This window comes from Labrus bergylta, chromosome 15, assembly GCF_963930695.1.
Source record: "Labrus bergylta chromosome 15, fLabBer1.1, whole genome shotgun sequence".
In the NCBI taxonomy this organism is placed as follows: Eukaryota; Metazoa; Chordata; class Actinopteri; order Labriformes; family Labridae; genus Labrus; species Labrus bergylta.
The window spans coordinates 5,170,478-5,194,833 of record NC_089209.1 but is presented as its reverse complement, the minus strand read 5'-3'; the positions used below and the strand labels follow the sequence as shown (position 1 = coordinate 5,194,833).

General features: G+C 41.0%; 1 protein-coding gene across 2 annotated transcripts in view; it reads left to right on the top strand.

The window, feature by feature from the left end:
- Nucleotides 1-24,356, top strand: part of fam184ab (family with sequence similarity 184 member Ab) — a 159,889-nt gene that overhangs the window by 58,000 nt on the left and 77,533 nt on the right. For both annotated transcript variants that reach the window (XM_020637045.3, XM_020637044.3), the window contains exons 2-8: nt 3,860-3,979; nt 5,829-5,987; nt 9,028-9,267; nt 10,639-10,722; nt 11,912-12,163; nt 17,172-17,307; nt 20,906-21,087. In XM_020637045.3, coding sequence (XP_020492701.1) covers nt 3,860-3,979; nt 5,829-5,987; nt 9,028-9,267; nt 10,639-10,722; nt 11,912-12,163; nt 17,172-17,307; nt 20,906-21,087 — 1,173 coding nt within the window. The remainder of the gene's footprint in view (nt 1-3,859; nt 3,980-5,828; nt 5,988-9,027; nt 9,268-10,638; nt 10,723-11,911; nt 12,164-17,171; nt 17,308-20,905; nt 21,088-24,356) is intronic.

Below are 24,356 nucleotides of genomic sequence, written 5' to 3'. Positions count from 1 at the left end.
GTTTTAAATGCAAAAGAATGAAATTTCAACATTATTAAAAATGGCAGTGATCGTGATTAGCTATTGAAATTCGGCAATGAATCGCAACAGGGAAAAATTATATTTCGACAGCCCTAAATCATACTAGAGCCAACAGAGAACAAGGGAGGGCAGGCAAATAGTAATATTACAATCAGCTGCCAGGCTAGTTGGGTAGTTAGGCAAGTCTTAACGGCTACTAGCTTAGATAAATCATCAGGATAATGTGAAGACCCTGACACACGAAGCAGAAGGCAAAGACGTAGAGGCGACGCAGACCGCCTGCGCCGTCGCCTCGAGTCGCCACTCGCTTGGCCAAAAAGTTGCACTACATCACGTACGTTCTGCGCACGTGTGAGAGGAAATAACTCCATGCCAGCAGGCGGTTATGATACGAGACGACCATTTTCACACCGCTGTCGCTCACCACTTATATTATAGGTCGTCTACTAATGGAGAATAATGTCTGATAAAAAGTTGAAAATGGCGCTGGCGTTGTCAGCTCTCGGTCTTTTAGTTGAAAAAGAAAAGAAGAGGAGGAGGAGACAAATAAGGAGAAACCGCACTAATGGGTGAAAGCATGGATACTACAGCAGCATGCTCAAGGAGCTTTCCTGAACCTGAGAGAGCTGGAGAGAAATGAAACCTCAGAACAGCCAATCAGAGATTCATCTCACCGACCACCGACGCTGATTCAACATGTTTAAAAACACGCAAAAAACATGCAAAAACTAGGGCGACGACCGCTCACCGACGATCTCCTTGGTGTTTAATAACCGAGCCTCTGACTTCATACAGATTGTATACCAACAAAACCCCCAATGTCACATTGTTACATACTTTTAATCCTTGAATTTACTGTATTTGCACCAGAATCTTTTTTTCTTCTTCATAAAACCAAAGTTTATCTATCCATTTTCCTTTTTATAAATTAGATTAAATTCAAGTACTGTGAGTGTTGACCGAGAATATTGACTAATATATGTAGAGTCACATCTCTGTTGAGCATGTTGCTGACCTGCTCAATCCAATATGTGTCGACTCATTACAATGACAAACATTGACAATACAGGCAGCCTTTGTCTCTTGAGCGAGGATTGTCATTTCCCTGGTTTGGACACACACACACACACACACACACACACACACACACACACACTCTCTTCCTCTCTCTCACTCATGCACACACACCCCTCTCTGCCCATCTGACCATTTGTCAGACAAATTAAGCTGATGAGTTTGGACTCGGGTGCATTGGTTCATGAGGCTCTTGACAGTCTCTGCAGGTGGCTCTTTTGCTCGGATACGTGTGTGTGCATATATTCTATGTGTTTGTAATTTCACTAAGCGTCTGTGTGTGTGTGTGTGTGTGTGTGTGTGTGTGTGTGTGTGTGTGTGTGTGTGTGTGTGTGTGTGTGTGTGTGTGTGTGTGTGTGTGTGTGTGTGTGTGTGTGTGTGTGTGTGTGTGTGTGTGTGTGTGTGTGTGTGTGTGTGTCGTTGCAAACCAGAAGACACCGCTGCATTAAGATTATAGCATTTTTCATCTGCAGTAGCGTGCTGATGCGTCTCGGGGTGCGATGGAGATTTGAGCTTCCTAAGTGTTACGTCTGCTCCGTTCACTTGTTAAGCTGATGAGGGACTGAGCTGGCTGAATAATTTAGCCATGAGAGGCGGGGGGGGGGGGGGGGGGGGGGGGGGATGCTTTATTTTGTGAGCAAACTGAATTTTGTCAGCTTCATGTGGCTCATTGCGGGTTTTTGTCTCTGATCTTTGGCGCCTCGCTTCCTCATTTGTGACCATGAAAAAAGGAGAGGGGGCGGAATTCAGATCAGAGCTCCAGATAGATGAAGATTCTGTTTCACCTGGAGGAAACACCTTGTGATTTTTGATCTTTTGCCTTAACGTAGATAGGAAGCTGCAGAGTGACGGGGAAACTGAGGAGAGATAGTCGGGGGGGGGGGGGTGACGTTCACCAAACGGCGTCAGGGTCGGAAATCAAACCTGCAACAATTGGGACGGCGACTGTGACCTCTGTGGACTGTGGAATGGTGCGCCGGCTCTACCAATTTAGCTAAACCAGCACCCCTTCTTGACCTTCTTTTTGCTTCCTTTGTGTATTTACTTCTGAATTAATATGTAATGCATTTTTAAATCTAATATGCAATTACATTGCAATTTAGAGGTCAGTCGATTCAAAAAGAGGGAATAACAATCACGGCTGAGTAGCTCTTCATTACAGCACGTTTCAGTTTCTCTTCACACAGCTCTGTTGGTGTCGGCAACACCAGAATAAATAAAAAGTGTGCGGGGAATAAATAAATAAGAGAATGACAAACCACCACTGTCAGAGAAATGGTTTCATCTCTCAGTGAGCCGTGGTAACACTAACACTCAAAGAGGAGACCGTCTCCTTTTTCCAATCCTCTTTATTCCTTTTTTTTTCTCATGGTGTTGACGGACTTCGGTCCAAAGTAAGCAAAGGTTCCTCCAGCACCATCGCACAGTTCGATGTGCTGAATTATTGACTCTGCTTTCAAGGAGGCCAACACAATGATTTTTGTTTCTCACGGAGGTTCAGGGAGTGGGGAAGCAGTCTCCTGGTTTCTCATGTGGAAATGTCCTCTCTCTCTCTCTCTCTCTGTGCAGGGATCACTGTGCTGTCAGATTATTGGCTCTGTGGATGGATGCTTGTATTTTTTTTTTTTTAAAGGAGTGATTTAAAGGTCAATTTCATGCACAAAAGTTTGCTTGTGTTATTTTTATCCTTTTAGCAATACAAGGTGTGAACTGATCTCTAATTTATAGCAGTGGGGGAACACTGATGCTTCTGAGCTAATACTGGGAAAATCACAGCACGCACTGGAAGGGTCTCTGCTGGTTCCACTGCATGCAGCTCCACACCAGTTATACACAGCTGCTCTTTAAGTTGTCTTCTTTGTTCATTTGTAGGGATGTAACGATTCACTCAACTCACGATACCATTCATGATACAATTCTCTCAGGATTTATTTTACAAAATGAGACTGTAGACAAATTATGACTGAAAAAGATTCCTAAGCCGTTTGTCAGTGTGGTTTGGCTTTAATGTTTTTTTTTCTCACAACAAGGGGAAGTGATTGGAGCTTCTCATTAAATGCTGCATCATGTTGGTTGTGCTATTTGTGTAGTTTTCTGTCTTATTGAGATATTTGCACAGTTTTTGTCTCGTCCGTTATCTTCTCACCTCGTTCATTTTCTGTCTTGGGGAAGCCAAAATGCTTCCACACGTGCGTCCTTAATTTGTAAATCTTGCTCTGCTGACGCTCACAATATTATTGTGATTCATTTTTCAGAGTACCGATGTGAATCTTGACACCTTTGAATCCATTAAATCACAACTGTACGATTCATCTTTACATCCCAACTTTTTGCATAATCTGTTTGATTCATGTCTATGTTTCATTTGATTTGTTGGCTGATTAGAAGTACAATTCCAATAAATGATTTCAGTGTGGTAGGGTTTGACTATGAATATTGGATAGATGCCATCTTCTTGTTGTGCTTACAAGTTAAACTGTTCATGTTTATGAAACAGCTAAGAAGTGATCTTGGTTTAACGAAGGGCTTTTCCTACATCTAAAGCTGAAGAGGTTAATAGATGAGATCCATTGAAGAAAGAATCTTTTTTATTGTCATGTTTCTTTACTTTTAACCAACCTCCAGTTACAGCATCCAGTCCACACACCTCAGGCCACGCTGACTGAACCCGAGCTGCGACAGGAGCAGCTTTTTTAATACTGTAATAACTCCTGATTATAAACATGTCTCCCACCTAATGGCTTTACCCTCCTCTCTGTTGCAGGTTATCTATGCACTGAACACGAAAAACGACGAACACGAGGCGGCCATCGCCACTCTGAAGGAGGCCCATGAAGAGGAAGTGCAGCAAATTCTGTCTGAGACCAGAGAGAAGATACTCCAGGTTTACACACTTTACATTATAGATCTGAATGGGTTTTGTTTTGTGTTTTTTTTGGGGGGTGGCTGTGGCTCAGTGGTAGAGTCGGTATGGCGTTAGCGGGGGCTCCTAGCTTCTTCAGTCGTAGGTCAAAATACCTAACCACAAACTGTTCCTGCGTCAGCCGCATAAGAATGTGTATGAATGGGATTAGTTAGCACTGATGTACACTTTACGTTGTCTCTAGATGCTCCTACAGTATTTACACTGAAGTTTTAAAATATTGACTTCAACATCTTTAAATGGACACTTCAACTTGGCAAGGTTCCATCATTAGGGATGTTCCCAGCCGATTAATTTCCTAGTAGGTTAAACCAAATTAAATTTCTAAAGGTAAGAAAACACTCAGAAAACAGTCAGCATTGAGCACAATTTATTGAAAAATTGTCTGCGGATAAAGAATGTATTTTCATTTGCCAAGTGCGGGTAACGTTAGCAGCTAACACAGCCTACATACAACTTTATCTCTAGTTTGTAGATCAAAATAATGCCAATCCACGTCTCTCCTATGAAATACTATCTGTTCATTATGTCGCCCCCCGGTGGTGGAATGAACTTCCAAACTCCATGTGATCTGCAGAGTCCCTCTGCACCTTTAAGAAAAAGCTAAAGACCCAGCTCTTTATGAATACCTACTAACTTAATGATGATGGTCTCCATATTATTGATGATGATGATGATGGTTGTGACGATGGTTTTTGTTTGATAACGACGACTTATAAGATGGTTTCTACATAAAGGAAAATCCACCAGAGAGCCTCGATCGCATTCATGAAAACACATGAATATTTAAACCTGAATATGAATCATTAAAGTATATATGTCATGGCATCCTATGGTAATGACTGTTTCCCCCCTGAAAGCAATGTGACTAACCTTGAACAGCTCCACATGAACAGATGTTTACATTCATCACAAAGTCTGCCTGGAGGGAAGATCCAGTGTGGTTCTTTGAATGAGAAATATAATGATATGAATGTGATATACTGTACCTATTTAATCTTCTCATTTACACTTCCTATTTCAGTTTGTAATTTTCACTTCCTGTTTGAGATTTCAATTTTCACATCCTATTTTAAATTAACCTTTTCACTTCCTGTTTAAGTTTTAAATTTGTACATCCTATTTGAGTTTTAAATTTTTACTTCCAATTTAATTTTCACTTCCTGTTTGATTTTTATATTGAGTTAAATCATGGATAAATCTTGAGAAAATCCATTCAGCCCAATCTGTTCAAGAAAGATTTAATAAGAGCAAAAATACATAAAAAGATCCAACACAACAAATCCAAGTTTTTGACGTTCTTCTCACAAGGTGACGTTTCTAGTTGTATAACAGGATTTCTATTTAACTAATATTCCTGTCCATGGGTTCAATGTGCTGATTAAACCTAACCCTCCTCATGGAGCTTTAATAAATATTAATTATGTTAAATGGACGAGTCTTTCTGGTGCCAAATAGGGAGAATGGCAGCTTCTGATTGTAGACTAATTACACATCCCAAGGTGTATTTAAATATAATACTATCCTGTTTGAGCATGTTTGTTTGCAGAGAAAAAATCTTTAAATGTCGGTGAAGTTTGGTAGAAATATCTCGATTTTTTTCCTGTTCCAAAAAAAAAGTTGTTTTTAAATTTTCTCATAAAGTATTTAATTTTATTCTACAAAAAGTGGCTCTTATATCACATAATTATTCCTGTGTTTAATCCACACTGAGCTGCAACATTACCTTTTATGTATTAGATTGTGATTAAAGCAGTCATTTTTTGAGATGACTTGCCTTACTGAGCCTTTTCCTGTTTCCTCTGTCCAGTACAAGAGTAAGATCAGCGATGAGATCGACCTGAAGAGGCGGATCCAGTCTCTGGAGGAGTCCATGGAGCTCCACGAGAGGATGAAGAGACAGGCGCTGGCCGAGTTCGAGAGCTATCGTCAGAGGGTGGAGGACATGCAGCTCTGCACTGAGGCTCAGGTAGACACACGAGTGATGTGGTGTGTGTGTGTGTGTGTGTGTGTGTGTGTGTGTGTGTGTGTGTCTCTGGTATAAAAAGCAGCTGTGCCCGGCATGATACTGCAGTCACAGCTGCAGGTAATCAGAACTAATGTTTATTTCTGCCCCCTGCTGTGAGGCTGGAGAGTCTTTCATGTCTGTCAGCACCACGCTGTGTGTTTGTCTGGACTTTTGACTTGTTGTTCAGGACTCCTTCAGAACCTGATTCGACACGTCATGTGAGGTCTCTATATGTTCTGAAGAAATGTAGATACGATTTAAAGTTACAGATATAAAAATATGTGTTAAGAAATATGATTTTAAACACTCTACTCAGGCTATATGTTGATCATAGTAAGAAATCTGATAAATAAGAGACTAAGGAGAACACAGAGAGTAAATAAGTCTAATAGTAAAGCTTCTTTAACTAGCTTACGTTCCATAAATGAAAAAACCATCACAATAACCCAGATTGATAAGAACTAAAACTTAGATAAATGTGACGACAGCCAGCTTAATAAAATATTATCTAACCAGAGGAAACAACTAAGGAATTCAACGTCAACACAGACCGCCATTATCACAGTGTGTCGACTGTCTGGTTGCTTTTTTAGAGCTTGTCAACAGATGCTGTTACAGTTGGAAGTCGTCAATATTACAAATGTGTCTCTCAAAGATGGAGGGATTTATTCCATTTTCATGGTGTGTTAAAAACCTTATAGGGAAGTAAGTCTGTGTGTGAGGAATATTTACTCAATTGGTTAAACGTACAATATGTAGAATTTTATGACAAATATCTAAATTAATTAGAATTGACTAAACCTATGTTGTATATTTTTTGTTGAGTAAAGCTAACATTACCTCAAATATTTCCAACTGTTCTCAAAGCCTGATAAATCTGTTATTTTATAGTTGTAATGGGATTTGTCTTAGCCGCCATGACAGACACGACATGTTTATAATTCCCGTGGAAACACCTGATGTTACGTCAAAGAGCGCTTCTGTTGCTGTATGTGCTGCTGTGATAAGATAACTCTCATGAATTCCTGCAAGCCTCATTTATCTTATGTTAATGTATTGATTGAGAGCCCCCTGGTGGTGGAATCTACTTTCTGTGCCTTTAAAGCTCCACTGAGGAGTTTTGAGCTGGTTATGAAACACACATATGAACTATGACTCATATGTCTCATCTTATAACTTCCCTGTGGCAGCAGTTACAGGCATTAAAAATAACGATGAAGATAATGTCCAGCATGCTGAAGAAACATCCTTAGCTGCTTTAGCCAATGGAAAGATATCATTCTTTAAAGCTCCTTTGAGAAGCTTTCAGTTTGAGTCCATTTTGGAGGATTTATGCGCTGCCAGCCCACAAAAAAAGTGGCATTCACGGACACAGGCCCTAAAGTATTAATCCAATGGTGCATCATTATATTTACCGTTCTAACATTCACATCTTTATGTTTGCTTGATCTCTACTCAAAGGTAATTATCTCTAACCAATCAGGATAAAAGCATCAAATGACGGGACTAAAAGTAAACTGGAAAATAGTGTTTTGAATAATTGAGCTCAGCCTAGCTTGTTTCCCTGTAGTTAGTGTAAGAGCAGTACCAGATGGTTTATGACGTTAGTATCCTCTACTTTGTCTGTTATTTAATACACTGTGTACACTGCAAGAATATAAATCAGCCTGTTGCTATGACCTTTCCACACACGTGTCTAGAATACAGTAAACATTTGTGCAAATCGATATAATAATTGACAGAGGGAGAGACAGATGCATGACATTTTATGGATTTTTTATGCGCCTAGAGTCGAGGTTGGGCAGAGAATATATTTGAAAACTTCTGGATGGATGATTTTGAGTGACGCTGTGGAGAGAGAGAGAGAGAAACATGCGACTCCACTGCAGCTCATGCAAAGGTGTGCTTGCACTCCTGTTGTCATAACAGTTCAGTACCCTGATGGATGCTACAGAAGAATGTCAGCGACCCCCTTCACGTGAACACTGAACAGCAGAAGCTGTCAGTCACACCTTCCGGCCGACTGACTCACACACAGCTCGCTCTCAGCTTCCACCACACACCGCAAGCCAGAGCGTCTGAATCGGCAACAGATTCAATATTGGAGGGTGTTCAGGTGCAAATGACATTTTGTAGTTAGTGCGAGTGGCTGATTGTGTAATTGTCTGCTGCCTTAGTAAATGAAATGCTAATTTCAGGTGCAGCCAAATTAAATGAAAAGGGGCGGGGGGTGAATCTGCAAATGTAAATCTGGTCCTGAGATGTGTTTCTTCAAGATTTCTCATGCAAAAGAACGTGATGAAAAAGTATCCTATTGGAGTAAAAACAATCTATATCAATGTTCTACAACTCACCTAGCAGACGCTTTTATCCAAAGCAATGTACATCAGAGAGTAAGAACAACACAAACAAAGATCTAGAAAAAAGGGAACAATGTCAGTAAGAGCAAACGATCAGCTTTGAGTCTGATTGGACACACAGGTGCTGACAGGAAGTGACCAGAGGCAAAGCACAACATTGAGGGCAGTTCTTGAGAGCTCTAATCAGTATAGAAACCATCTTATAAGTCGTCGTTATCAAACAAAAACCATCGTCACAACCATCATCATCATCAATTATATGGAGACCATCATCATTAAGTTAGTAGGTATTCATGAAAGAGCTGGGTCTTTAGCTTTTTCTTGAAGGTGCAGAGGGAGTTAATTCCAGTTCATTCCACCACCGGGGGGCGACAGAGGATATACGATGTCGTCATGTTATGTGATGGTTCTTCTATTTTTGGAGATTGTCGTACTGTTTAGTTTCTAGCTCTCTGTGTTAGCTGTTTTTTTTTAGCTCTGATTTAGAGCAGGCAGCATGGCAGCCAGAAGGTCAGATTCCCCGGAGTGAGTACATCACCAGCTGTGTTGGGCCTTTTTTTTTCGGTGTATGAGGAGCCTCCAAACCCACAAATCAATCCTCCTGTTCAGCTCGGCCTTTCATTCCTGTCTCCTCTTGACAGCACACGCAGCGGGTGGTGTCCATGTCGCGCGAGGTGGAGGAGATGCGGCGGTCCTTCGAGGACAAGCTGCGCACGTTCAGCTCGGCGCAGACCCAGTTCGAGCAGGAGAAGAAGGTCGCTCTGGAGGAGCTGAAGGGCCAGCACAGACAAGAGATCCAGGAGCTCCTCCGCAGCCACCAGAGCCACAACGCTAACTACAGTAAAGACCAGGAGAAACTGGGACAGCTGCATAAAGCCGAGGTAACACAGAAGTAGAGCAGAACAACAAACTCTCTCACTACAGGGAGGACTGAAGAAGTGGGACAGCAGTGATTACTCTCTTATTAACCTTAAATTAACCTGCTACATCAGCTCGAAATCACAGCAGGTCAACTTGCTCTTTTCTCGCTGCCACAGCAAAGCAAACAAGGGAAACACAACATTTTAAAGTCTTATCCCTTTATGCTGAAAAATATTTTTGATTGTTCCAAATTTGACCTGTAGTCTTTTTCACACCTGCACTATAGACCTGCACGATATGAGAAAAATATATGATGCTGGTTAACATTGTTCTATACTGCAATAACGATACAGGGTATGATATATAAATAAATATTAAAGAGTGCAGTATGGCTGGGAATCTTTACGTTTCTCACGATTCAATTTTTTGTGGTCACGATTCGATTAAGAATCTGTTTTGGATTCAAAACGATTCTGGATTCATAATTCAAAGTCTATTTTTGAATGAGTACATACTTCAGGATCTACTCCAGTCATCTTTGAGACTGGCTGCATTTCTTGCTGCTCTATTGGCATTCTACTGAGTTAAAGATCTAGCCTGAGTGCTAAACAAGGAGTGAATGATTAGCCAAAAAAAAAAGAAAATCGATTTTTGGAAGTTATGAATCTATTTTAAAAAGTCAGAAGATAAGAATCTAGATTTTTACATAAATCTATTTCCCCCCTGCTCTAGTGCATATTTATGTGTATCCCCTGTTTTTCATGTTTTAACAGTAGCTTTGTTTGCAACATTTTTCCTCCTGAATCCAAAATAAAAACAAAATGTTTTGGTTTTTTTCACCACTAAATTGGCACCAATGAATCTGAAGGGTAGCTTGTCACTTTCTTAACCTTTACCTGGCTGCATCAAAATGTTGTAAAAGCTTGTATATAAAGACTAACATCTGTTATTTAAAACGTATGCACGCTGAAAGGGAAAGCATGGCTTGTTTACAGAAAATGATTTCTCACGATACCTTTGCTCCTCCTGAAATCTTACGTTGCTTGTTGGTTTATGAACCTCGCAGCAGGACTTTCACTGAGGGATGGGAGGGGGAGGTCTTAAGAGGGAGGGCATGATGTTGCTATGGTGATGACAGTTCATGCTTTTTTATCCTTTTTTATCTTATTGGATGTATCCACAGTATAACCGATAGAGTGGTAAAGAAATTTCTCACAACCAGAAAAGAGGATGAAGCAGCTTCGTTATGTGCACAAAGATTACACCAGTTACTCACCAGTAGTGTAAACGTCATCAACCCCGCCCTGACGTTTTTAAGGAGTTTTGTGCATGTGTGAAAACAGTGCATACAGTTTAAGCTTTCCCTTGAATGTTGTGCTGATGTGTCACAGGTGGAGTCTCTGACGGAGCGGGTGGAGGAGCTCAAACAAGACAAGAAGAGATTGGTGGAGGAGTACGAGGCCAAACTCAGCAAGGTACGAGACTGTGTCCAAATCAGAGGACACGCTCTGTGAGCAGAACGCTGCAAACAGTCCAGTGGATGTTTCCTGACAGCTCAACGCTCTGATTAAATCCACAGTTAACCAAGCCAACACCTTTTGTGCATACATATGTATAAACGTAATGAGTGCACCATGGCAGATTCTGTCTGCTTCAGTGTTAGAGGATACGTTTCTGCAGATGTGCATCAATGTATGCACATGTTTATAGATATATTTTAATTATTTATGTATAGGATCTGTTTATGCAGGACCAGACTCTAGTATGTGAGGTGGTTTCCGTTTGCAGCACGCGTGTAGTCAGAGCAGTATCGACCAGTCATGTATCAGTAGGCTTCAGCGTGTGCAGGAGAAACCTTCCATATGAAGAGCAAAAGCAAGTGGGGACAAAATCCACAATACTTTGACAATTATTTTTTTTGCAGTGTAGTGCAGTTTAATTTATTTTAACTTTGAGCAACAAATCGTCTTGATGTTGTATCATGAAAGCCAAAAAAACATTTCAAAGTCCCAACTTGCAGGAATGCTTCAGAAAAGATCGCTTTGACGTCCATCCAACAAACACTCAAAAAAAAAAGTTTTCTTCTCCTATTTAGGACAGACGTGTCAAAGCATGCAATTGACTTTTTTTTACAAATCTGCATCATGATGTTATTTCATGAAACTTAAGACCTGTAAATAGCAAATAAATCACAAGAAAACTGTTTTTCTTTGGGCTCATTCTGCTGAGTGAAGCCTGAGTGTATAGCCAACTCTTTACAGTCAATCTGAGGCCTATAGAAGCAGATGAACAGGCGGTACTCCAAGGGATGTAATGAACCATGAAATGATGGTGTTTATTTACCCACATCTGATGGGGCAGTTTTCAGTTTGCTTTTGATCTGACCATTCGGAGGTTTCTCATGTTGCCAAGTGGACGATAAACACAGTCTAGTTTTTTTTAGCGTGACACATTTTAATGAGAAAGATTTTCAAACCGTCTGAAATGTTTTCCAAATGCAATCCCAATTCTTTAAGGGAAAGGGGAAAAGTTGGTGAAGAAGTCAAACAAATCAGAGTACCTCTTCCCGGAGGCTTGTTGTTTTTTGTTTTATTACTCCATTACTCTGTTGGGATGAATGTGTTATTTCACACTGATAGACGTTCCACTCTCTCCGTCCCCCAGGCTCAGGCCTTTTACGAGCGCGAGCTGGAAGCCATGAAGAGAACCCAGCAACTGACCGCAGACAACCTGTTGGCGTGGAAACGCACCGAGTCCGAGCTGAGGCGGGAGTTCCAGGCTCAGGAGGCGGCGCTGCAGAAGACCCTGGGGAAGCTGAGGGCCGAGCTGGCCCGGGTAACGGACGAGGCTCGGGAAAACCGGGAAAAGTCCCACAAGCTCCACGCGTCACTCACCAGCGCTGAGAGAGACGTCAAGGTCAGTGTGAAGCCCGAACCGCTGACTCAGACATGTTTCAAGCTTTAGAGTCACTTTAGCTATAACTGCAGAATAACGAGGGTGAAACAGGGCCAGGAAGTTAATAGCAAACGCCCATGATTGGCCATATTCTGATGCAGTTTTTTATGCAGAGACTACAAAATGTGTCCTCTGTGAAAGATGATGAAATGAGTATGTAAAATAAATGAGATAAAATCAAATGAGTGACTCTTCAAATACAAGAAAATGAGCTGACCTGATCACACTTGAGCACGGTTTTCTAGCACCAATATGTGTCTCTAGTCCGTCTACAAACCCCCCAATTATGAGAAAAATCCATCCTCTCCATCTTTAACCTGCTCCACTTTCCAGAAAATGTGTGCTCAAACAGGCCGTTTGGAGATTTTCCCTTCATGACATCACAAAGGGCATTAGCCCCTCCCCCAGGTGGGTGACACTCCCACAGCTAGGTGTTTGTTCTGCCCTCTGAGTCTGCCTTCTCACCGTAAACAATAGGACATGGAGCGAGAAAGCCCGAGCCACATGTCCAGAGAGGGGGCGTGGTCAGACACAGCTCATTTACATATTTAAAGGTACAGACACAGAAACAGCCTGTTCTGAGCAGGCCTGAAATAGAGGGGTTTATAGGCATGATCAAATACAGGATCAGAGTGGATTTAGTACAAGAAACTTCACAGACATATTCTGAGGAGCTCTGAGACTTATTTAAACTGATTCAAAAGGAGGAGAATATGAGACCTTTAAGTGTGAGACTGTTTTCTCACATCCTCTCTTGTAAATGAAATATAGCCGTGCTGCTCTTTTATCTTCCCAACTTGTGTTTTTCAAAAATTTTAGGAGTTGTCTCTTATCTAGAGCTGACAGTGTCCTCCAGGGGAGCTGCTTAACTAGGTCTGACTTGTTGTTATGATGTACTGTGAAGTTTGTGGGAAATTATCTCTGACTGCACAGACAACAGAGAGGGGTGCCCCCCCCCCCTCCACCCCCCATTCTCAGTGTTACTATCAAGGTCAGCAGTGGCTGATGCGCCTGAGGTTAATAATTTCATTAGCGATCAGAGCAATTAACTGTAACCCAGATAAAGAGACGACAACAGAGCAACAGAGCAGAGGGCCTGAAACCAGCTCCATTCAACACCTCCTCTTTATATTCTCTCGTTTGAAACATCAGATATCAGACAGTGGAAATAATTTTAAACCTGTTTTCCACAAACTACCTATCTGATATGTTGTGTTTTTACTACGCTGCTATTACAATAATCTCCTAATAACAGACTAAGACTTGAAGCATATCCTTTAATCCCTTAACTTCTGTTGGGAGATCACTATTGAGAAATAATATATTTTTAATTTAACCTTTACATGCTCACAGCAGGGCTTTTAATCTTCATCTGCCTTCGTATTATTGTTCATGCTCTTAGCTAGGACACATTTTGGTTTCTGTAAGTTACAGTTTTGCTTCCGACACAGAGACATTTTTGCTTCCTGTTCATTAAATTTCTTCCGTGTGTAAAATAAAAAATCTTGCACCAAATTTAAAACATTTCCCCCCTGATCTCCAGAGGCTTAATTACTGTACCAGCATGGAACCAAAAAAGTAGCATCAAATATCGACTTAACACCAGTCAGCGCAGTCGGAGTCGGTGTCAGGATGCTCCAGCTTCCTGCTTCAGTGTTCTCTGTCATCCTAATTTAGCTTATGATGTAGTAGGCAACTCTCCAGAGAAATGCGGGCGAGTGATCGCTCGGAGGAGCCGAGACAGACGTAATTAATGTCTGACTGTTCACAAGCTTCTGCAGGAATGTGCTCGCCAAAAAATTACAAATTATCCCCCGAGTGCAGTACTCCACTGACGCTGTGTTATATCGCTGCTGTCACCGTGTTTGGACTGAACGCTTCACTCTCAGGTAGAGCCTATCTGGAAAGGAGCTAGCGGAAGCTTTTAGCGGGATAAAAAGAAAATAAATCATCTCAAGCACAGGTTTCAGTCACTTTTAAAATGCAAATAGCGGTGCTGGATTTAGACGGGGCCGGGTGGAAGATGATTGACAGAAGTAAGGCGGCGTGTCTGTGAGCATGTGTTTGAGTATGATAAGCGCTGAATTGATGTCTTTAACAATGGGATTCCTCTTTTAGGCTGAGTAAATAAAAAAGATTTAAGATTAATCCAACTATAGAACTTCTTTTATCCCTCCTGCAGCCAAACACATCCAGTCGTTTATACATTGTACTTGTGTGGACAGGATGGATTCTTTGGATGCAGTTTTAATCATACTAACACGCTACTGAGGCTCAGTGGTAGAGTCGGCCAGGTTGGGGGTTCGATCCCCAGCTCCTGCAGACACATGTCCGATGCGTCCCTGGGAAAGACACTTAACCCCAAGTTGCCACCTGTATTAGATACCCCAAGAATTAATTAATTCTGATGGTCACTTTACAGCAGCCTCAATCAGTGTGTGAATGTGGAGGTGTGACCTGAGGTGTAAAAGCTCTTTGAGTAGTCAGAAGACTAGAAAAGAAATATACAAGTTCAAGTCACTCATTAACTGTTTCACCATTTCACTGGATCAGATATTTTCCAGTGTGCTTGTAAGCATGCTCATTGATTTGACCAGAGCTGGGAATATCCCAATGACATATATCCAATGTTTACCCCCTTACCTTAAACGTTATCCCATCTACTCCACCCTTAAGTCCAGCATGAATGTCAAGCAACACTTTAACTAGGGACCCAAAGGAATGACCCACTTACCAAATAGTCCTTGATTTTCCAAAGATGAGGAGGTCCTGACTTTCTACAGAGGTTGTACCCTTTAAAAATGGTCCTTATTTACCAAAATGGTCCTCAATTATGAGAAGGATCTTCACTCTTCCAAACGGTCCTTACTTTTCTAAGAGATCTTCATTTATCAAAAGGGCCTCACTCGTCCAAAATGTTCCCACTTTGAACAGAAATGATCCCTCGCTTTCCAAGTGCATCCTCGTTCATCAGAGAGGTTCTCAGTCCACGGAGAGGTCCTCACTTTCCTCACAGTTTCTCGATTCCCTCAGAAGTCCCCACATTCTGAAAACGCTTCTGACTTTTTAAAGAGGTCCTTACTTTGCAGAGGAGTCCTCATCTTCCTGAAGAGATGGTTCAGATTGTTTAGAAGTGGTGTTGAAAGAGGTACTTGTAAATAGTAAGTATTTCACCCACAAAGAGATGTTGATCAATGCAGGACTTTTATTGAGAAACCTACAGAAGCTATGCCCTACATCGATACAGACGTGGTCAGTTTAACCACGTAATTTATCTATTTTTAAGAACGATTTGACTATTTTTCAGACATCAGAACTTTCCAAGAAGGTCCTCGCTCTCCAATAAAGTCTTCTTTATCCAAAACGTCGTCCAAAACAAGAACATGTAAATCCTTACCCCTGATCTTTACTCATTTTAACATCATCTCAGTCTTAATTCTGAACCAACAGTCAAAAGAATTGGACAGGGACAACAAGTAACTCCCTCATCGGTCCCCACAAAGATGCACTTAACAATAAAAACAAGACACACACAAACACACACACTCACACACTTTGATGGATTTCTTATCTAAGCAGAAAGGTCACAAAGTGTGACTACCTGCTGTTGGTTCATCAGGGAAATAAAGCATACACCCACACACACAGAGTACAACACACACACACACACACACACACACACACACACACACACACACACACACACACACACACACACACACACACATAAACTGTAACTTGTGTGTGTGCCTCCTCTGTGGTTATCATCATACTGAGGTTTCTTTGTCTTAGCCGCAGCAGCAGTAATTAAGTTTGAGGCAGGCTGTTTGATGAGACTGAGAGATGTGAAATTGCCTCTCATGAATTCTTACAGAGTGCTAAATCAGTGTGTGTGTGTGTGTGTGTGTGTGTGTGTGTGTGTGCGTGCATGTCATATCCCTCCCTGAAGTCTAGTCCCTATTAATTGAGCAGAAGTCAGCACTTACATCCTTGATCTTCAGTATTGGTAATATGCCACCAATATGCTTCATTCTGTCAGCCTGACAAACTAGTTATGTTAGAGTTAAATGTCTATAAAATAAATAAATATTTACTTTCTATTTGCTCTGTTTTTGGTCCCAACCAACTGCTTGGGGTATATACAGTACATGACTCTTTAGAGGGTTAGTGCTACACTTTGATTGCTTGCTCTCTCTTAAATCTGAGTTTGCCATTGAGAGCTAAACAGTTTGTGTTTAGAAGAGCGTCCTCTACCAGGACAAAGCTGCAGTGAACCAAACTGGACAGTTAAACAACAGGCTGAAACCAATGATAAAGCACTTGAATGCGAGTGAAGCTGCATATTCATGTGGAAATTCTCTGTAGTTTCATACAAAAGACCCCTTTGTCCCATTGTTTTTACATAACAGACTGATTCATCATTACAGGTGCAGCAACTGAGAGTAATAGAAGCCCCTGAAAGAACAATTGGACATTTTATTTATGATGTTAGATGTGAAATTAAATGAGACTGATTCAGTAGCAATTCTAGGGTCTCTTCGGGGCCCTAGGCAAGAATGAATTGGGGCGTCCTCCAACCAGTGTTCCCTCTCCTCTTCCTCTGTTTTCCTGTTTCCTTTTTCTCTCCTATAGACGGATCATTTCTCCTCATTTTTCTTTGTTGACCTTTATCGGGGGACTTTTGGTTTTCACAGCAATAATGCATGTGACGCTTAGCAGGGCAAGGAGAGAGAGTCCTGTCAGATGGGGCCCCTCAGGGAGGTTTCATACTGACATTACAAAATATGCATATTTTTCCCAAAGCAGTTACCTACCTTGCCTGAGTGACAGATAAACCCCACCTACACAGTGTTCAGATTTTCTCCCGTTGTCTTCTAAGTTCTGCCTCTCCAGCTGATACCTGACCTTAACATCGAATTCTCCCCACCCCCCTCCCCCCTTTCTGTGTGTCGCTTTGACTCCTCTCCAGGACCTAACCAAGCAGCTGGACGAAGTGACCCAGAACTCTGAGATTGTGGAGATCCGTCAGAAGGAAGCCGAGTGTGAACTGGAGGCAGCGAGGGACCGAGTTCAGCAGCAAGCCACTGAAATACTGCTCAAAGCCAGTAAGAACTGCAACATGCCTTTTCTTCTTTTCTCTCTGAAGCCGGCTGCACCCTGTATGATTTCAGTCCGTTTTAGCCCCCCATTTTTGATTCATACGACTAAATATGAAGTCAGCTTTTAGCCCAAATCTGCAACGTTAATCATGCCGTGTACACTGAGGCAGCCGCTTGCAAACTTGTGCAGATTGTGTATTTAAAAAAAAAAGAGATTGAGTGATTTTTCCCAGTGTGTGTGTATTTGAGCCTAGTTTTACCTCCGTCTGTGGGAGTTTTTCTATTGACAATTGTGAATGCTCCATCCTGATTTAACCCTTACAGTGTGAGCTGACATCCCACCACCACTTCTCTACTCGTTCAGTGTGCGTCGAGCTTCACGCAGACCTCTGTTTGTCATGCTACAGACGACTTGGATCCATTTAACCGACAGGACGCTTCCCGTGCTTGTCGTGCGAAACACATCAAACACATCCACTAACAGCTCGTCTAATCTCGTCTGAGGCATCGTAGGCCTGAAACACTTTAATGGTTTTACACTGTATATCCGAGCTAATGCTATTCCCAGTGCCTCAAGGGCAGAGGAAAACCCTTCTCACATCAATAATTCCCAGTCCATGGTGTGTGTTTGTGTGTGCTCTCCCGTTGAGTGTTACATGTTGGAATCTGATTTAATATCTTGTGAAGTCTCCCCGTCAGTACTCTGTGGAACAACATTGCATAAACATTTATGTCTTAGCGAAAGCAAAAAAAAAAAAACCTTGTCCATTAGCCCCCCGCGGGCTCCTCGTGACACACCAGAATGTTTTATCACTTCCCACTGGAGCTGCTTTCATATGATCAAGAAAATGTAAATGCATTGCAACAGCTGAATAAATGCAAATGTAACTGTGTCGTACACATTTACAGAGTATTGCAGATCATGTCTCCTGGATGATTTAAACTGTGATGCTGCTAGCTGTTGTTTGGTTCCCTTTGTTTGTATTGGTTGCTGTGGCAGCATTGGTAAACCACTAAAACTGAAGAGCTCTTATTCTGTGACATTAACTTTATTGTATCTGAAAAAGTAATGTATGATATCCCAAACCATCGCTTTTCAGAGTCTAGAGGTAAAGCAACATCCCAGTAACTCTTAAACCAACAAACATCCAGAGTTCAAAATGCTCACTGGGGCGCCCAATCGCCTAATGGTTATTTCAAGTTCCCCATGTACAGAGGCCGTGGTTTCAAACCCGACCTCTGCCCTTTACTGCACGTCATCCCCCCCACTCTCTCCTCCCAACATTTCCCGTCTCTCTTCAGATGTCCTAAAGGCAAAATTGCCCAAATAATATCTTAAAAAAAATAAAAATACTGGCTCTGACTTTTGACTAATGACACACCTGTAGGGTTACATGCTGCAGAGATGCTAAGAAACGATCTTGCCATCTCTTTATAATTGATTTTTTCTGACATTGTTAAGAAAAAAACAGATTATTTCTCAGTTTAAAATAACTCGATCAGGATGCAAATCAATATTGCCTGTTAAAGCAACATAATGTAGTAAAGTGGTCTGGTGTGGTCTGGTGTGCCAAGGTCACCAATACAGCCTTAAGTTTCATTGCAGTATGTTATGAATTTCTCTACAGGGATGCCCACTCGGCCATTGGACTACTTTCACATTAGCCTTGAGACGGATCATAATACCTACCTGCTGGGTAGCGTTACCACTTTGCAACCATGCAACTTAACTCCGGTCCGGCTTCTTTCTCTGTCAGTTTCTCTTCTTAGCTTCTTCGGTCATCGTCCTCTTCTATATCTTAGTCTCGGCCATTGTATCAAACAGGAACTAGATGTCTTAAGGCTGCTGTAAAGTAATGCTTTGAAAGTCTTTTGAGATGACCGCCTGCTGCCAAAGTATTATGGTGCTAACAGGAGGTGTCGGGGGGGGAACTGTGGACATGGAAGAGACATTATTCTCCCTGTTAAAAGTCATTGTACAATTCGATTGACCTTTGAATCTTCTATTTTGAGTTGCAAAAGTTATAAAATGTTGCTTTCTCGGCAATGTCCATAAAGTGTTGGTATTAAGTAGGGCTGGGCAACGATTAAAAGTTTTAATCGCGTTAATCGCATGAGTTCCTGTGATTAATCGCGATTATTCGCATTGTTATACGCAAAATCCAATAATGAATTCAAAAGTAGTGTATAGCGCACTTTTATTGTAAATGTACTTCTCAACTTAAACAATGTAATCAAAGCAAATAAATACAAAACTAAAGCTTATTGCATTGGTTGCAGTCTGGACGCAGAGTGGTGTGGGTCTCCTCTCTGACTGCAGCTGGGTCTGCTGCTCGAGGCTACACTGACAGCCTGTGAGTGCTTTAGGAAGGGGGAGGGGCTAACGGCAGCACCCGCTGCTCGTTGAGGACAGTAACTGAGCAGAGCAATACGTGCTTTCACGTCAGTTTCTTACACCAAAAGTCTCCAATAACACCAGAAAAAGTCGCTAGATTTGTCGCTAGTAGCTGTTGACAAAAGAAGTCGCCAGATTTAGCGAGAAAGTCGGCAAGTTGGCAACACTGTTTCCTCTTTCCTGTGAGCGCCGCAGCAGACATGCGCAGCAGCAAGCAACATACGAGGCTCGCTCACGATGGAATTTTATCAAATAAAAGCCAGTGAGCAACAGACTTTTACAATAAGAAAAGAAATAATAAAAACTGCGTTAATGCGAGATAAAGTAATTGTTAATAATTAATTAATGAGTTAACGCGAAAATAACGCGTTAACGTGCCCAGCCCTAGTATTAAGCTAACAAGCTTGGCTGTGCATCCCGGTCCATCTGTGAGAAATTGCGCCCGAGGGAGCGTGTTCAAACCTTGTGTCTTGTGCTTGTGTTTCTTGCCCCATTAGACTTTATTTTTCAGCTTGGCAAGTACAATGATTGCACAAAAATGTAATTAACAGTACCAGGGCCAGCCAATTTTAATCCTGGTTCCAAACCCCAAAATCACCGCCCACGTCTTCGGTTTGTTCAGTTATTATACGAGTTCTGATTTTGTGCCCGTAAACATCTGTAGCTGCCAGACGGAGAGAATGTCCATCATTCAGGATTTTAAAAACATCGACTGTTGTCGGCTGATGAAAGACAGCAACATCAGAGGGCCCATGAAAATGGCGATGGATGAGTTTGGCACAGCTGGAAAGACTGTTGCAAGTCTGTATGATAGATAGGTGTAGAAACAACATGTCTTAAAATATAATATCTAGAAGAGTAAATGTAACAAATCCTGCTCCTAACAGCCAAAACCACAGCTTTCATATCGCCTGGAAATAACTCTATGAAAGAGTATAATTCACTTCTGAATGGGCGGAATAAATATTTTGTCCTCAACATCAATAAATGTTCTATCAAAAATTATTTCAGGGTCAAAAAATGAGGTTAAACAAGTTGGTATTTCAGTAATTTCACTCAAATGTCAAAATTGATTGGAAGTCCAGTACCAAGTTTTCCAGTAAGTAAACGTATTTGTATGTCGCGATCGAACAACAACAACATGCAGATGATATGACTTAACTGTCAGCGTTCTTCTCATGGTGGTCGATTCTCCCGTCCTCGTCACAGGTCAGATCAGCAGCCTGCAGGCCACTCAGATGACCCAGGAAGCCGCCATCAGGGACCTGGACAGCGAGCGGAGCCGGCTGAAGGACAAAGTGCTGAGGATGGAGGAAGAGAGGGAGGCGCTGCTGAGCCAGGGCCAGGCGCTGGACGACAGGCAGAAACAACAGCTCCAGTCTCTGGAGAAGGTGTGTGTCACTGTGTGGGTGTTGAAGGCATTTGTATTCAAATGCTGCGTGCATAACACTGTGAGGAATAAGTAATAAGGAGCTGTGACTTGAGTTTTTATAAGACTTTGCTCCAGTGTCCTTCCTTCAAATACAGTACGTAAGAAAATATGAAATCATTTTTCTGAGAACAGATTCTTGCTATAATAATTTCATTTATTGCATTTAGAAAAAAAAGGGAACAGAATCTTACATTTGAGCGATTTAGACGTTTAGAAAGGAATAGTGTTTGGGATTCATTTATCATTGTTTGCTTCTTCTTTCTGAAAGCACATTTTCTGCTTTTTTGAACATTATGAATTCAGAGTCCAGAGATGTGCTACTTCAAGTATGAAATGTATTTTCTCTGCCTCTCATTTGAGACCTTATTGGAGCTGAACTACTTCTAGACATACAGTACAATTTGTCCCCCAAAACTCTTCAGTAATCTCTAAAAAAGTTCAGGCTTTTTGGGTAAAAAGCTTAAATGGAAAGACAGTTTATTTGGATCTGAGGAGCAATTTAAATAAAAGACATTGTCCTGATGGTGGAACAGAGCACACTTGACTTGAAAGTCTGTCCTCCTGTGATCTCATGTAAGGGTGACGATTTTCCCCAAGCCAGTCTTGATAGACCTTAAAACTAAATATTTGACTTGAGCTGTTTCTTATGATTTTAAACAGAGAATGCAAAAGTTAGAAGCATACAGCTGTGAGGAATCTTTAAACTCCCACTCTTTCTTCACATTTCTGAAGTTACTTTCAGTCATTTTGTTTCCATTTCTACAAAAGAAGAAAATAAATCTCATGGACCTTTAATCACCAAACTTTTGAAAGGGCCAAACCTGTCAATCACTGCCTTTAAAAACACAAGCAGCTCCTCTTTTTAAAAAAAAAACAAGATGCTTAAAGGTCAGAGGATTTAAGGAACAGTGTACTCAGCAGAGCAAACGCAGCCGACGGTAAATGTCAAGTGTTGCTGCTTCATGTGTGTTTTCCCATCCTTTTATCGCTGACATTTGTGCAGTGTAATCCTCTGGGAGCTGGGGCACTTCTCCCACTGGGCCAGGCTGAGTTTTGAATGTCTACCTCATGATAATAAGGATTTCTCACTACTTAAACTTTAAGAAACTCTTACATCACTGCAGCAGCAGCGTCTCTCTGTGCTGCTTTGATTGAAATAGAAAAGGTAGAGTACTTAAGCTGTTAGTGAAAGAGGCGTTTTTTTAAACCATAAAATAACTAAATTTAAGAAACAAATCTGGTGATAAAGAAGTGGATTTTCATTAAAAGAATCAAGCGGCAACCTCTGGCCTTGAAAAATGAAGCCAATGTGGAAGTGAAAAATCCTGCAGTTCTTGGAGTGTCCACTTGAGGCTGACTGCAGAAACACAGGAAGTCACATAAACATGACTGGCAAAAAAGATTTTTACAGCATCAATAAAACATGTTTACAGCCTGCTACAAAAAAAACAAAATAGGTCTGATTAGTTATTGTCCTCATGCACACACTGCACAGGGGTGAACCTCTAAGTTGATGCCACGCTCCCCACGGCAGATCAATGCCAAAAGTCTGAAACTGAAAAAATACAATCTGAAAGTGAATAAAAGATCTGAAAGCAAATACATGATTTGAAACTTTAAAAATCTGGATCTGAAGCTGAAGCATAAATTCTGCAACTGAAAAAAATAAGAACTCAAATATTAAAAAATATATATGAAAGTGAAAAATGAATGAATGAATTGAATAATTTATTCAAAAGAATTCCAGAATTGAATCAAAATGATATTCAACTTGAAAAAACTATTTTTATTTTGAATACATTGATGTATTTTTCAAAGCTCAAGTTCAAAACTTGAACATTAAATTTTATTTTTATTTTTTCAAATTATCAAAACTTTTGGCCCTGATTTAGCTCCATAGATTTCCAGCATGGTAGATGCTGCCGATGAGCCTCCAGAGCCCCCTGCAGGAACAGAAGGCTGACGTCACTCAGGCTTCATGCGTTAATATTTACAGTCTATGAGCAGAATGTGTTTTACAACTATTTGTGTTGAGTTGTGATTATTCAGCCTATTGGGTTCTGAAAATAGCATCCATAGTAATGTTGTTGTTTGACTTGATGATAAAAGTTGTAGAGAAGTCATGACATTAAAACAGGTTTTGTTTTGTTTGCAGTTCTCATTTAAATCCAATATCTTCTTCTCTCATTTATGTTGTTTTCTTTTGTTAAAAGCTGTTTTTTTTACTCGGCCTCTCTCAGTAAAAGAGAAATTAACCTCCCAGGATGTTTCAAACCGTGTCGTTCATGTGACACTGTGGAGATGTTTACCGCCTCGGGTTGCTTTGGCCCGATGACAAAGCAGCACTGTCGCTCAGTTTGACCTGTTTGATGGATCTTGGGAGATTTCCAAAAGAGCCTTTGGTTTGAAGCGATCACTGCATAAAAACATGATTCAATCCCTGGTGGGAATGTAAAGTTTGGGCATGTTGTTTCAAATGACTTATATATGACGTTAGCTGCGGGATATTCACTTTTAAAACACTGAAGCTGATTTTAATATGTATTCGTTTACATGTTTTGGACAGTCTGTAGCACAAGTTATCTTTACAAGTTTGTTGGAGATAATGAATTATAACGTGCTTATCAAGTGGAAGTGGAAGAAAAGCTGAAATAAAGTTTACAGGTAATTCAACTGGCAGACCTTAAAGGCACAGATTTTTACTGCTTGATTTAGCCATTCTCCCTGTTGAAAGTCATGGTGCGTTTGAATCCACCTTTAAAACTATTTCTTCAAGACGCAGAAGTTACATATTGTTGCTTTAAAGGATCATCTTAAGACTTCATTTGTAAAGATTACAGCCTGTTCTGCAGCTTCTTGTTTATTGCTCTGCTGTGTGAAATGCTGCAATAAGTATAAATATGGTTTAAAAAAAAGTTTGTTTACTTTATGTCTTGAGTTGATAACTCACAGGGAGCAGCCCTGATGGATGAACGTAGGTATTCACTGCCATCTGCACTGCCAATCAAAAACCTTGAATAGGACTTACATTGCATTTTGTCTCTTTGGATTATAACTCTGAGCTTCCACTTTTTGTATTTTTGTAAACATCTGATCCAAATTAAAAGGAGAAATACTTCAGTAACGAGCTAACCAATCATACCTGAGAACAATGTTGGATCATTGCGCAGAAAATATCCTCTTTTTCTAAGTGTTCTAGAAACACTAAGTGTTTTCTAAGTGCAGAAT